Source organism: Hyperoodon ampullatus (genome assembly GCF_949752795.1).
Source record: "Hyperoodon ampullatus genome assembly, chromosome: 12".
Classification (NCBI taxonomy): domain Eukaryota; kingdom Metazoa; phylum Chordata; class Mammalia; order Artiodactyla; family Ziphiidae; genus Hyperoodon; species Hyperoodon ampullatus.
Window position 1 is genome coordinate 46,432,344 of NC_136925.1, and position 13,898 is coordinate 46,446,241.

General features: G+C 36.4%; 1 protein-coding gene across 1 annotated transcript in view; it reads left to right on the forward strand.

Annotated features, from left to right (window-relative positions):
• The window catches only part of RFX6 (regulatory factor X6), a gene marked incomplete at both ends in the record, with an annotated part of 56,570 nt that overhangs the window by 7,818 nt on the left and 34,854 nt on the right, over positions 1-13,898 (forward strand). The window contains 2 exons of the mRNA XM_079716376.1: positions 9,434-9,511; positions 10,628-10,655. Of these exons, the coding sequence (XP_079572502.1) occupies positions 9,434-9,511; positions 10,628-10,655 (106 nt within the window). The remainder of the gene's footprint in view (positions 1-9,433; positions 9,512-10,627; positions 10,656-13,898) is intronic.

The following is a 13,898-nucleotide window of genomic DNA, read 5'->3' on the forward strand; positions in this document are numbered from 1 at the left end:
TTTTCCTACTTACTGATGTGCCATTTGCTTTTTATAATTTGCATATTATATTTTTGGTATTTTCATATCATGGGGAAAATTTTTTTCTATATGTAAACTACGTATTTTGAAAGATATGGCAAGATGTAGAGTTTGTGTATTTTGTCATTGTTAATATTCTGATGTAATTATTCTTAGCGAGATACTTTTCCTGATTTTATTTATTTCCAAGAAATACCCTTAGATTTTTTTATCTTGGAAGATAATATATCAAAAGGCAGAGTTGCCTAGTGGTTAGGAGCATGAGGTTTAAAATTGGACAAATCTGAGCTTTAATCCCATATTCCCATATACAACTAGATGAGCTGTTCAGCTTTTCATCAATAAGTTGGATATGCCATTATCTACAGGTTTGGTGTGAGAATTAAATGAAAAAGTATAGGAATGAATGGAGACATTAGTATGCTTTCAACCTCACTATCCTTAACAGTAATGAAATTAATAATAATAATAATAATATAAAATTAATAATATGATATTCACAATGTATCCAAGAATCAGCAATGCATTAAAAGTTATTATTTACTGAGCAGCACACACACACACACAGACACACACACTCTCTAATCCTCACAATGACAATACAAGATTGGAATTACTGTGTTTTACAAAGGAGGAAACTGCAGTTCAAAGATCACTGACTTGCTCAAGGCCACAAAGATACTATAAAATAACAATGTTGGCATTTAGATCAAGGTTTATCTGGCTCTAAAGTTTGTGCTTTGTCAACTGATAAAGCTTCTTCTTTCCTATATCAGTCATATCAACAAAATATTGTGTTTTTGGGTTTTTTTTGTGGTACGCGGGCCTCTCAACGTTGTGGCCTCTCCCGCTGCGGAGCACAGGCTCCGGACGCGCAGGCTCAGTGGTCATGGCTCATGGGCCCAGCCGCTCCGCGGCATGTGGGATCTTCCCGGACCGGGGCATGAACCCATCTCCCCCTGCATCAGCAGGCAGACTCTCAACCACTGCGCCACCAGGGAAGCCCAACAAAATACTGTTTAATTGAACTTTTGAGTTTTTGAGGTATAAATTTTATTTATTTTTTCTTTTTTTTTAACATCTTTATTAGAGTATAATTGCTTTACAATGGTGTGTTACTTTCTGCTTTATAACAAAGTGAATCAGTTATACATATACATATATCCCCATATCTCCTCCCTCTTGCATCTCCCTCCCTCCTACCCTCCCTATCCCACCCCTCCAGGTGGTCACAAAGCACCGAGCTGATCTCCCAGTGCTATGGGGCTGCTTCCCACTAGCTATCTGTTTTACGTTTGCTAGTGTATATATGTCCATGCCACTCTCTCACTTTGTCCCAGCTTACCTTTCCCCCTCCCCGTATCCTCAAGTCCATTCCCTAGTAGATCTGCATCTTTATTTCCGTCTTGCCCCTAGGTTCTTCTGACCATTTTCTTTTTCTTTTTTTTCTTTTTTAGATTCCATATATATGTGTTAGCATACGGTATTTGTTTTTCTCTTTCTGACTTACTTCACTCTGTATGACAGACTCTAGGTCCATCCACCTCACTACAAATAACTCCGTTTCATTCCATTAATCTCCAAAACATACAAGCAACTCATGCAGCTCAATATCAAAAAAACAAACAACCCAATCCAAAAATGGGCAGAAGACCTAAATAGACATTTCTCCAAAAAAGATATACAGGTTGCCAGCAAACACATGAAAGAATGCTCAGCATCACTAATCATTAGAGAAATGCAAATCAAAACTACAATGAGATATCATCTCACACCGGTCAGAATGGCCATCATCAAAAAATCTACAAACAATAAATGCTGGAGAGAGTGTGGAGAAAAGGGAACCCTCTTGCATTGTTGGTGGGAATGTAAATTGATACAGCCACTATGGAGAACAGTATGGAGGTTCCTTATTTATTTTTTCTGATCTAACAGTTTTAAATGTTAATTAATATATTAGATTCTTCTTCAGAGAGCTAACAACATTTCTCAAGCATCAATCATAAGGCATTTTAAATTATTTTATATTTGTGTAGATATATTTATGTTTTCTATAAAAGCAAATTTGTAGCACAAACACAGTTTTGCTTTCTGCTTTTAATTTTTGTCCAAAATGTTCTCTGTGTTGGTATATTATCTTCACAATCATCATTTCTATTGGATGTTTAATATTTAAAAAATTTACATTTGATGAAAAACATTTTTATGTATATGGAAATATGAACAATTGATGATATAGCAATATAAATGAAGAAGTAAGCATATTTTGGAGAAACAGGAATTTATAATTTCTCCCAATTTTACTAGTAATTTTGTAAAACCTTGTATTGTCATAGTTCCCAAAACATACTATCACTAAATATCTATTGAATTATTTCTAATATATGAATAAATTTGGTATTAATTAATTTATAAATAAATAATAAGCTCTGCGCTCCATCCCTTCATTTTCTCTTACCATCCCCTCCCTGCCAAGAAAACCAACAATCCCAATGGCAGATTCTGCACATTCTGAAAACCAAGATAAAAACTGACTTTGCTTTTGTGTTTTTCTTTTCTTCTCTTTGATTTACCACCAATACTAATAATATATCCTGATTTTCTTCCTGTGCAAAATTAAAAAAAATATAATTTTATTTATTTATTTTTTAATTTTTGGCTGTGTTGGGTCTTCGTTGCTCTGTGCGGGCTTTCTCTAGTTGCATCGCGGGGGCCATTGCAGTGCTTGGGCTTCTCATTGTTGTGGCTTTTCTTTGTTGTGGAGCAAGGGCTCTAGGCGCATGGGCTTCAGTAGTTGTGGCACCTGGGCTCAGTAGTTGTGGCTCACGGGCTGTAGAGCACAGACTCTGTAGTTGTGGTGCACGGGCTTAGTTGCTCTGCGGCACATAGGATCTTTCCAGATCAGGGCTTGAACCCGTGTCCCCTGCATTGGCAGGCAGATTCTTAACCACTGCGCCACCAGGGAAGTCCCAAAATTTTTAAATTTAGATTTTGAATAAATAAAAATGAATCAAAATTCTATAGGTACAAAGAGTATCTAATGAAAGGTAATTCTTGCCTATTTTATGTTATGAATGTATTATAGCAAGGATAATCAATCCATTCATATTTATATTGATGACAAAGCATGGTGCCAAAGAGTTTTTGAGGTGCAAACAATAGTAAGATAGGGTACATGCTGTCAAAAAATTTTCACTATTAATATTCATTTATTTAGTAAACATTTTACGTCTGTCCTGGTGCTGACTAGGCCCTAAAGATATAATGATTAGCAAAAGAGGCCATGTCCCACCCTTGCTCAAAATGGCTCAGCAGGATAAGGGAGAACACAGTTGAGCCCACCGATTAGATTTCATGAGATTTCATGCACACAGTAAACTGTTTGATTTGAAGTTACATTTTAATTTCTTGTAGACTTTGATCAGTCACATCTTGGTTTTCAGACATGACAGATAAAAGCTATTATCTTATTTATTAGTAGTGATTTAGTGGGTTAATAAAACTGATATGGCAGCTGCTCTTATCATAGTAAGTTATTGCAACTCCCTGAACAACTTAATCCCATCATTTCCTTATCAGTTATCATTTGTATAATGTAAACTAACATCAGGGCTACTAGCTCAGTGGGAACATATGTTTCAGGAATTCTATATAATGACAAAATGGAAAAGAAGAAATATAGGTGCAGGTATAAATTGATCAGCAAATGAAGAAAAGTATTAGACACAAGGTAAATACTTTAGTACTAAAAAGAGGAGCAATAATTTCATTTGTCCTATTAAAATATAACACATTCACTGTAAAATGTGGGCATAAAAATTAATTAATTATTCTTCTTTATTCCTAAAATGTAAATGATATCTGTCACTTGATACAAGGCTAAGGACTGTTGATGCTAATGAATGAAGACAATTTTGTTAGATAATCACAAAGACTACTTGTATTATGCAAACATTTTCTTAGAGAAATTAGCTAATCATATCTAGGATTTTTAAGCAGTTATCATATATCTTTTAAAATAAAAATCATATAGGGAGAAAGAACTGTGAAATGTTTGGGAATCTTTATTCAGAGTAACCTACAGGATAGGCATTAGCTATTGGTATATAAATTTTAAAAACTAGTTAGCCCACAGTGAGGCAAATGTCACTTTTTATTCAACATTTACCTGTATATATTCTTGTTATGCTAGAATATTTCTGGCAAATATTTCCTAGCAAGATTTATTTTAGGGTAATATATTAACAACAAAATAGTGATATAAAATGTTGCAAGTGAGATGAAAAATCCATGTAAACTGTGTATGAAATTACTCTCCCCGGTTTTATGAGGTTTATCTTCAGCTGTTAGGAAGACAGAGAGCTGCTCATTTATTATCTCTTCTCAAAGACACTAAATCATCACTCAGACAATAACATGTTCCTAGTTAGACTAAAAGGAAGATTAAAGGGGAAGATTATTTTATTGGCTCCAGAAGAAACTGGATATGAAATGTGCTAAAGCATTACAATGGTCATTGCAAAATATTGAGATTTTTATTTCTAGCAATTTCTAGTCTTTCCACCTAAATACGCTGATTGCATGTCCTTTATATGCATTGTTTAGGGATACAACTTTTGTTCAATGCCAATATTTTACCAGTAACCTGGAAAGGCACAGTCCTAGGAAGCAGTTATTGAAAACAACTGGCTTTAAGAGAATTTGTGTTTTATCAGTTTCCAGATTTCTAGCAGAACACATTGACTGGTCCAATAAATAAGGATTTTTCTTTACAGTAATTTCTAAGGGGGAACACAATGAAGGGGAAGATGAAATTCCCTTCCTCCAAATCTTATAGGTTAGTAGGGGAGGTAAGCCGTGTATACATATACCATTAGTAGAGGATGCAAAGCTCCATGGGATAACTGACCAAGAGAGGAGTTCAAAGGACAGAGAAATTAATTTTGCCTAAGAGACCAGGTAAAGCTTCATGTGTTGAAGCTGTGCCTTGAGGCACGGATAAGAAATGGGGACATGCAGGAAGAAGGGCATTCCCAATGAAGAGCTCAAAAAGGAAAGGCACAAAGTGACGAAAGCACGCGTTATTTGTGGAGGGCAAGTAACTCTGATAGAAATAGATAAGGTTATACAGTACTAGTGGTAGAGTTAAAGGAATTAGTAGATTTCCTTACATCACATTAGACAAGAGGCTTTTTAATCTCTACCAGATTTTAAATTGTGCTATGTTTAAGTATATGATACTATATGCATGCCCTTTATTAAAAATTCCTGCTTATAAAATTTTCTTTATGACACATTGTTATTTTTAACTTTTTTCATATTATAAATTTATTTAGTCAACAAATGTTTATTGAGTTCCTATTATAGGGAGCTTATATTCTAGAGGGAGTCTGTTTATATATGGAATTTCAAATATGAAACATTCAGATCAATGGTATAGTTCTTAATGATTCAAGTTAGTTATCAATTCTTAAAGATTCATGCTGAAGTTGAAGAGAGAGTGTATATGCTGAGTGCAAGCATACTCAAACTATATTTCATTTAAGAACTTCTAATTATAAATAAAACTGAGATACAAAATTACATATACATACATATTTTGCATCTTGAGTATAGTCTGTTGAAACAAAGAGTGCTCTGTGGAGCTTTGGGTTTGAATTTTGTCTTCAAACCCATAACTTTTCACATATTTTTTCCAAACAAATCACATAAACTTTTTTGAACTTTGCTTTGAAATGGAGATATTACTTCACTTGCAGGCTGCTGTGGAACTTTGAGATGAAGTATACATAAAGTTTTTTACATGTAATAGTTGCTCAATAAATGGTAACTATTTATATTAGTACCTACTATCACCTGCTTCAATTTTAGCACATATTAATTTTGTATTGCAGTTCTTTCTTTGCATGCTTTTTTCCCCCACAAGACTATCAACTCCTCCAGGGCAGAAACCCTCATCTGTCTCTTTTTGAATCCTCAGCATGTAGCACACAATAAGCATTAAGTACATGTTTGAAGGAAAGAGTTCACTTTTTCACTCGTTCCCTGTGGGCCAGTGTAATTATAAGATTGTATTGATATAACATGCTCAGCTACATCAACATGTCTAAATTATGAGGCATTGCTAATGAGAAAAGGACATGCTGCTTCTCATTTGTAGGGTGGAATGTAGCTGACCAAGTTACCTTCCTTGGGTGTCAATGTGTGTCTGGTTGATGGTGTCATTTACATTTGACCTATGAATAAAATACATTACTTAAAAGATTTTTTTTTTAGATGTAAAATCTTGACTCTAAATGTAAGTGGAGGTATTAAGTACTTCTATTTTCAAAGATATTCTGCCCTAATGATTAGAAAGGAGGAAGCAAAATAATACAGTTGTTTTACAAAAATAAGGAACAAATGAATTGTGTAATAAAAATATCCTTTCCTTAAAAATCCTAAGTAAGAAAAGAATTACAAATCCATGTTACTCAGCATTTATTGGATCCTAAAGGATGTTGCCAGTTTTACAAAAAGGGTTCATCAAGTGATTTTTTAAAAATGGAAGTCAAATTTGCCTCAGGGCTGCTCAATGTGGTCACTGTTCTGTGACTGGCAGGCAGTCTTGCTCAGGAAACCATGGACTAGGGTGGAATTCAGAAGCATATATGTTCCTGGCTCGATTATCCATGTCGGTTTTTAATCATTGTATTGACAGCTCTCACAGTGGTCAGGATTAGTGTGCCATCTAATATTTGTTGAACTCATGGTTATCCTTTTGATTTATCTTGTGATTTTTGTCTACCACCGTGAAGGCAATGTAGTTTCTTCGCAATCTGCATGGCAAACCACTTTACCATGGTATAATATTATTTACATGTTGAGACAAGGATTATAGATGAGAAACAAGAAGATTAAAGTTATAGTAAAAGAAGATTTATCAACTTTTAAAGCAATGTTTAACATGTATTGCTTTAGCAAGTGGCTAGAATGAAGTTATTTAAACTGTAGTATCCATAGAACAAACAGCAAGCTTTGCAAAAGACCATGAAATTGCAATATATTTCCATTGTAATAGATTCTCTTGTTCTCAAGCATCTCTTGCTTTATTTCTTCTAATACAAAGACATTTTCTTTGGTATATTAGTTCTAAAATCTAATAAAGAAAAATAGTTATACTTATTTCAGACTCATGTTCACTCACTAATCCTAATAGGCTTGGCTGAATATCATCTAAATCTGTTCATTTGTTATGGTTTTAGGTATTTACCTTATCAATTTCTATTAATATAGCTGCTTTTTGTAATGTCCTTTGCTTAAGTTTCATATTTCCTTCATTTCTCCCTTTGTTCCAATATACTGTAGAGGTTCTTTTCCCTTATCTACTGGAGGAGTATTTTCTTACTGTAAGAATGGAGTTTCTTCTGTCCAGGTTAACAGACTGCTATTGTCCTTCTACCAAAACTGAGGATTTGAAAACTTGTTCCCAGTCTGCCACACTCATAAAATACCTTCACTACCGTGATCACCCTCCATTACAGTTTCTCAAACATAACAGCCCTTTCTGAAACATTTCTTATTATAATATGTGTAATTTTTTCATATTTAAAAACTCTTCCTTCTCCATCTCAAAAGGCCCAGGGTCATTAGAGGCAACTTCTCTGCCCTTAGAACCTAATGGGAGAGAAGCCATCTCTGGGACTCATACTTATAGAGGGCTCTGTTCCTCCCCTCCTCCAGCTGATCTCCTTCCCAGGAGACAAGGAGTCCATTGCCTGAGTGAATGTGTCCCCCGAGACTGCATCCTCCTTCAAGCTCACATTTCAGGTCTGTGGGGCCCAAGAATTCCAAACAGTCTCAGGCCTGCCTCCTGGGCCGAAGTGGGCCTCTTCCCTCATCCATCCTCAGGAGACATAGACCAGATGGGTGCCTCCCCCAGGGGGCAGCTGTCTGGGGTGTGTGTGTGAGAGTGGATCTTGGACATGGAGGCTGGAGTGTTCTCAAGAGGCCCCTCACAGTGAACAAAGCAGCAGAGGCTGGGGAGATAAGGGAGCTGGGGGTGGCTCTCCTCCCACCACCATGTTTCCTCATGGAACTCCAGGAGTCTAGGCATTCTAAGCTCAGAATTACCTACTAGATCATTATGGAGGTACATTGTCAAGATAGGAGGACAGGGACATTTTATTTCACAATGTGTTCACTTGATTTATATATTTTAAGTAATTAGGCGTAAGGTATGTGGGCCTCCATTTGTACTCTCGTCCTGAGCCTTGAAAACATTTAGGGGTAGAGTTGCTCTGACAAGTCCCTTCTTTATTACTGAGGTCAGCAAAGGGGCCTTGAAACATAGATCCTTCACTGTCCTGTCCACTTTAAACTCAGATGGTGATGCTAAGAAATAAAGTTTTAAATATGGTTACACTGAATCTACTGGAAACCCCCTTATTCTTTTATTTCATTCCTTCCCTGATCTTAGATGAATGCAGATTGAAATGGTAAATAACCAGATAGGTAATGGTGCTGCGTGGTGCACAGAGGGGGAAAGAAGCGTAAAGGCAGAAATTAGCAGGCTTTGGTCACCCTCACTAAATACCCAGTCTTTGACTAGCGGTTGTGTCACATATGTAGCATTTGTACTTGGGCGTGGAGTAAGCCTGGGGTCTGCATTTTTGGAGAAGAGGTACAACTTGAGAGATGCTACATTTGCCTGTGGCTCAGGATCCATAGATACATTTATAACAAATTATTCATAACACTGTTACAGTCCATGTTTCATATTTCCATTGATTCATCACAGAGACGTTTTTTCCCCATTGTTGCACAAAAGTTTGAAGTGAAAATGACAGTGACTTGGGCTTCTCATTCCTCACGAGGAAAATAACTTTCAAAGGGTCAGATGCTTCGTACATATTACAATGCATGACATCAACGTCTTTCCCACACATAATGTTACACTCTTTTCTCCATTCAATAGATGTACGACAAAGAAAACCCACCATTTTCTTATTCAGTTGACCACATTCAAATTGAACCAAGCAGTCTGCAGATACACTTGATATACTTAGAGCCAATGTCTACATTTACAAATTTAAGTGCCTGCAGTTAAATGCCTGCAATTATAATTTTTTTTTTTTTGGTTTTTGAAACCTAATTTTTTAGAGGTTTGAGGGGGATTAGCAGTAGACAATTCTCCTGTCTTTTTCAAGCTTAGAGCCAGAAATATGACCATAAGTAGAATTAGTTACCATTAAAGAAGGATTAAACACATTAAGATGTTACTTAATCAGGAAAAAAATCAGGAAAGGAAGATGCAGACCAAGAGGTTGCGGTTGCAGTTCTTACTTGTGATTTACTTCAATTCTACTTTAGTCTCTTTTTTCCCCTTCAAAAAACTACATTAACGCAGAGCTGGTTCCTGTTCTTGCTCTAGGTATCATTATTATGGGATTGGCATAAAAGAGAGCAGTGCGTATTACCACTCCGTTTATTCTGGAAAAGGCCTGACAAGGTAGAGTTCCACTATCTTCAAGATAAGTTCTGTATGTCTTTAAATATGTATAATGTTTATTGAATAAAATGACTTACTAATTTTGCTTATTGAGATATTTTCCTTTAAGCATCAAACCTTAATTTTAACTTTGTATGGACATTTATTTACAATGACTGGGCAATTAATATACTTTGCAATCATTAATAAGAAATTAATGGTGAACCAGGGATCCCAAAGAGATGTAAAAGAGAAATCAGGGAAGCAGAATTGCTTTAAATTAGTATTTACTTATAAGACTGAATCTGTTTTCAAGCTAGATTCAACAAAATAAAGGCAGAAAATGTAATTTTTTTTCTAAGAGGTAACCTGTTTTAAGGATCTATGTGCTTGACCAGTATTTTACACAGATGAAAAGTTTATTATAATCATCTCTAATCACATATATTTTGATATACCAGCTTACCTTTGTAAGATAAAGCTACTGACTTAAGCTACTGAGTCTCTGTGAAAGAAAAAACACAAATGAATATAAAGAACATATTGCTCTAATCTGTCATCGACTATCAGGTGGAGGTTATTGACAAGTAAGGGGACATCTAATGAAACCAGTGATAATATGCAATTATTATTTTTAAAAATACTGGAGCTCCAAATGATTAAATCTGCATCTGAGATTGCTTTATGGCACGATTTCCCAAGAACTGCTCTCAAAAGAATGAATTAGTTTTAAAAGTAAGGTATCTTGTGGAAAAAATAATAATTTTAGTCACCCTAGTCATACTAAGATGAACTCAGATATTACAAAGAACATAACGGCAGCTTACTAACCACTACTCACTGTGAAGTGAAAATACAGGCCAGAACGCACACATATTTAATATCAAGTGTGCTTTGATTGCCTCAGATTTTACCTGACTTCCCTAAATATCCTTTATTTAACTTTCCCGTAATAGACTTATTTTGTTAGTAAGTTGAGAAAGATGCTTGGGTCCCTTTGAAAATCAAACAAATTTCTCCAGATTTATTTCACTGATCATGATATAAGGTTACTACTTTTGTAGGTCCTCTGCATTTCCTTGATAGATATAACTGTATATGTATTTTTAACTAATGAAAAATGTTCTGATTTTTAAGGTTTTCTGGAAGCAAGCTGAAGAATGAGGTAAGAACTAGTTTCATTTCTATTTTACATCTGTTTAACAATAGGAGTTATTCATCCTTATTGGCAAATATAGAAATAAATGTCCTTTATTGAGTCCCTTGAATGGCTGAGGACTTTAGACAGAGCTAAGTTAGATTTGGTGGCAACTAATGATTCTTTACATGGACCTACTGAACCACCTGCAATTACCCTAGGAGGGGTAATTTTTCAATTACCCTTACCTAATATCAGATACTGAAAAGATTATTAAAAAAAAGACCACTATTGATCCAAGAAATTTTTATTTAAATATAAACAGAAAGCCTACAGCTGAGGATATGGAAAGAATTATATTTGGCATATACCTATCTAGACAAAACGTTTGCTAGTTATCAAGAAACCCAAATGTTATGCTTGATTGTTTCACTCTGTGTGTGTGTGTGTGTGTGTGTGTGTGTGTGTGTGTGTGTGTATCAGTCAGTTTGCTGATCTCTTCTGCACTGGGGGTGGAGATGGGGATGGCAGGGCTGGGAACTAAGGAGAAAGGGTCCACCACGTGCACAGCACACACTTTCTCCCTAGACTACCCTCCTCCTTCTCACTCCCAGCCAAAGAACAGATCAGCAAACTGACTTTATCTAAATGAGTTAAACTACCATTAGGGACTGCATGGCTAATTAGGCACATGATAAGGCCTTCATTATCCTCAAGTTCACTAATCATTAAAGGAGGTGCCACAGAACTGAGGGCACATGATAATGTGTTGTGTGGTAAATTTGGACCTGACATAAATTGTAACTCCATTAGTTTGGTGAAATGATGCAGGCATATTAAGAAATAATATAAAGCCCCCAACCCTCTGAAATGACCAATTTCTTTCCACCAGTGCTTTTAATACAGTTAATGGCTAATTACATAATAAAATCCTCCAGATTGCTCTTTTTATCAATGAAATAATAGCTCTTTATTAGATAAACGGTTGTGAAAGTGCAAAAATATTGACTTAGAAATACACTTCAGTTGACTGAAGTTTATGTCAATAGGGAATTTAAGTCATTTTCTCTCAGGTGTTCTTTCTACCACTTTGAAGAGACTGGTGGTACCAGCGGTCCATTAGCTGGTACAGCATGCAGATGGCAAGCCTCACTTTATCGAATAAAAGAAAAATCTCTCTCAAGTCTACTGCTTCCTCCTTAGAAGAGCACAATCAAAACTCAGGTGTAGGTTTTGTTAATAAAGTAAAACTAAAATATTTTGGTTAGGCTATAAAACCTATTTTTCTAAAGCTACCGGAAGCAATAATAGAGTATCATTATTGTGATGATTATATAAATGAGCACAGTTAAGGGCTTTCTAAAGGCTCAAAAATACTCTAAATACTTTTTAAAAATTATGATAAAATATTTGTTTAACAAAGTTGAAATTTTAAAAAACTATTTTGTACTTAGAGTGACCAGCCATCACAGTTTGCTCAGGGTGTGAGACTGTCAGTGCAAACCTTCATATACTTCAGGTCATTTGAACATTAAGAACGGTGAGGTAGGGAAAATAGGTGATAATATTGCCAATTTACAGCTAAGGAAACTGAGGCTGAGATATATTTGTTTTCTTAAAAATTCACAATAAAGTTCTACTTTTTTAACCCATGGTTGAAATGTTAATCAATAGATATGTGGTGATACAGGTATGAGGGGGCAAAATAGTGAATGGATAGATTTGATCCTTTACTGTGTAGCAGAAAAACCTATCTTGAGCACATAATCATAACTAATTATAAAGGGTGTCTTGAGAGTTAACCTGGTTTAAGTGGTTAAGGACATTTCCTACAGGAAGTGACATTTAAAGAAAGAACTGAGAATAAGAAGGAGTTTGGAGGAGGAGTAGGGGCCGAGGGAAGAAGAGTGGTCCAGACAGATGGAACAGCATAGATTAGGGTTTCTCAGCCTTGGTACCACTGACATTTTAGGCCAGATAATTCTGTGTAGTGGGAGATGTACTGTCATTGTAGGATATTTAGCAACATCACAGTGTCTCTGGTTTCTATCCACTAGAATCCAATAGCCTTCCCTCCTCCTCATTGTGAAAACCAAAAATGTCTCTGACATTGCCAGATATCAAACACTGGCATACGGGAAGGCAAACAAGAGGAGCATCATGTTATAGATGTATGGATAGTCTGGATAAGAAAATATCTGAATGAGGATAATAGCCCTAGGGATGGAGAGAAGTGACTGCTTTTAGTTAAGAAACACTGGAAGAGAAGCAGGTAGAAAGAATAGAAAGATAAGGGGTTCAATTTGGAACTTGCCATATTGGATGTGCTTGTAAAACATCCAGTGTAGACTTGAAGTGAGCAGTTGGATATATGTGACTGGACAAGAGGATTTAGGTATTTGGTTTGATGGTGACTGAAGTCAGGGTAATGAATAAAAATTTCTAGGAAAAAATAAATAAGAAGAGAAGACATTACGAGAAAAGAGTTGTGAAAAGTGGGAAAGAAAAATAGGGTCAGCAAGATAACTGAAGAGAATCCAGAGAGGTAAGAGGAAGGAGAATACAGTGGCACAAGAAGCCAAGAGAGGGCTTCCCTGGTGGCACAGTGGTTGAGAGTCCGCCTGCTGATGCAGGGGACACGGGTTCGTGCCCCCCTCTGGGAAGATCCTACATGCCGCGGAGCGGCTGGGCCTGTGAGCCGTGGCCGCTGAGCCTGCGCGTCCGGAGCCTGTGCTCCACAACGGGAGAGGCCACAACTGTGAGAGGCCCACGTACCGCAATAAAAAAAATAAAAAAAAAGCCAAGAGAAAAGAGTGCTTCCAACAGGAGGGAATGGTTGCTACTATGAAATGGTGCTAAAAGGTCATCAAGATAAGAACTGGAAAAGATCTATTAAATTAGTTAAGTGGAGATAATTAATGACTGCAGCAAGATATCAGGGGAGAGCCGGGTTTTGGTTTGTGAAACGAATGGGCAGTGGCATTGAACATAGAAAATTTAGTCAAGTCAAGGGTGACAGTTGGAGGAGGGCTTGACATTTAGTTTTTTAGTTTTTGTTTTTATAAATTTATTTATTTTTGGCTGCATTGGGTCTTTGTTGCTGTGCGCGGGCTTTCTCTAATTGCGGCGAGCGGGGTCTACGCTTCGCGGTGCGCGGGCTTCCCATTGCGGTGGCTTTTCTTGTTGCGGCACGCAGGCTTCAGTAGTTGCAGCATGCAGGCTCAGTGGTTGTGGCTTGTGGGTTGTAGAGCGCAGCCTCAGTAGTTGTGG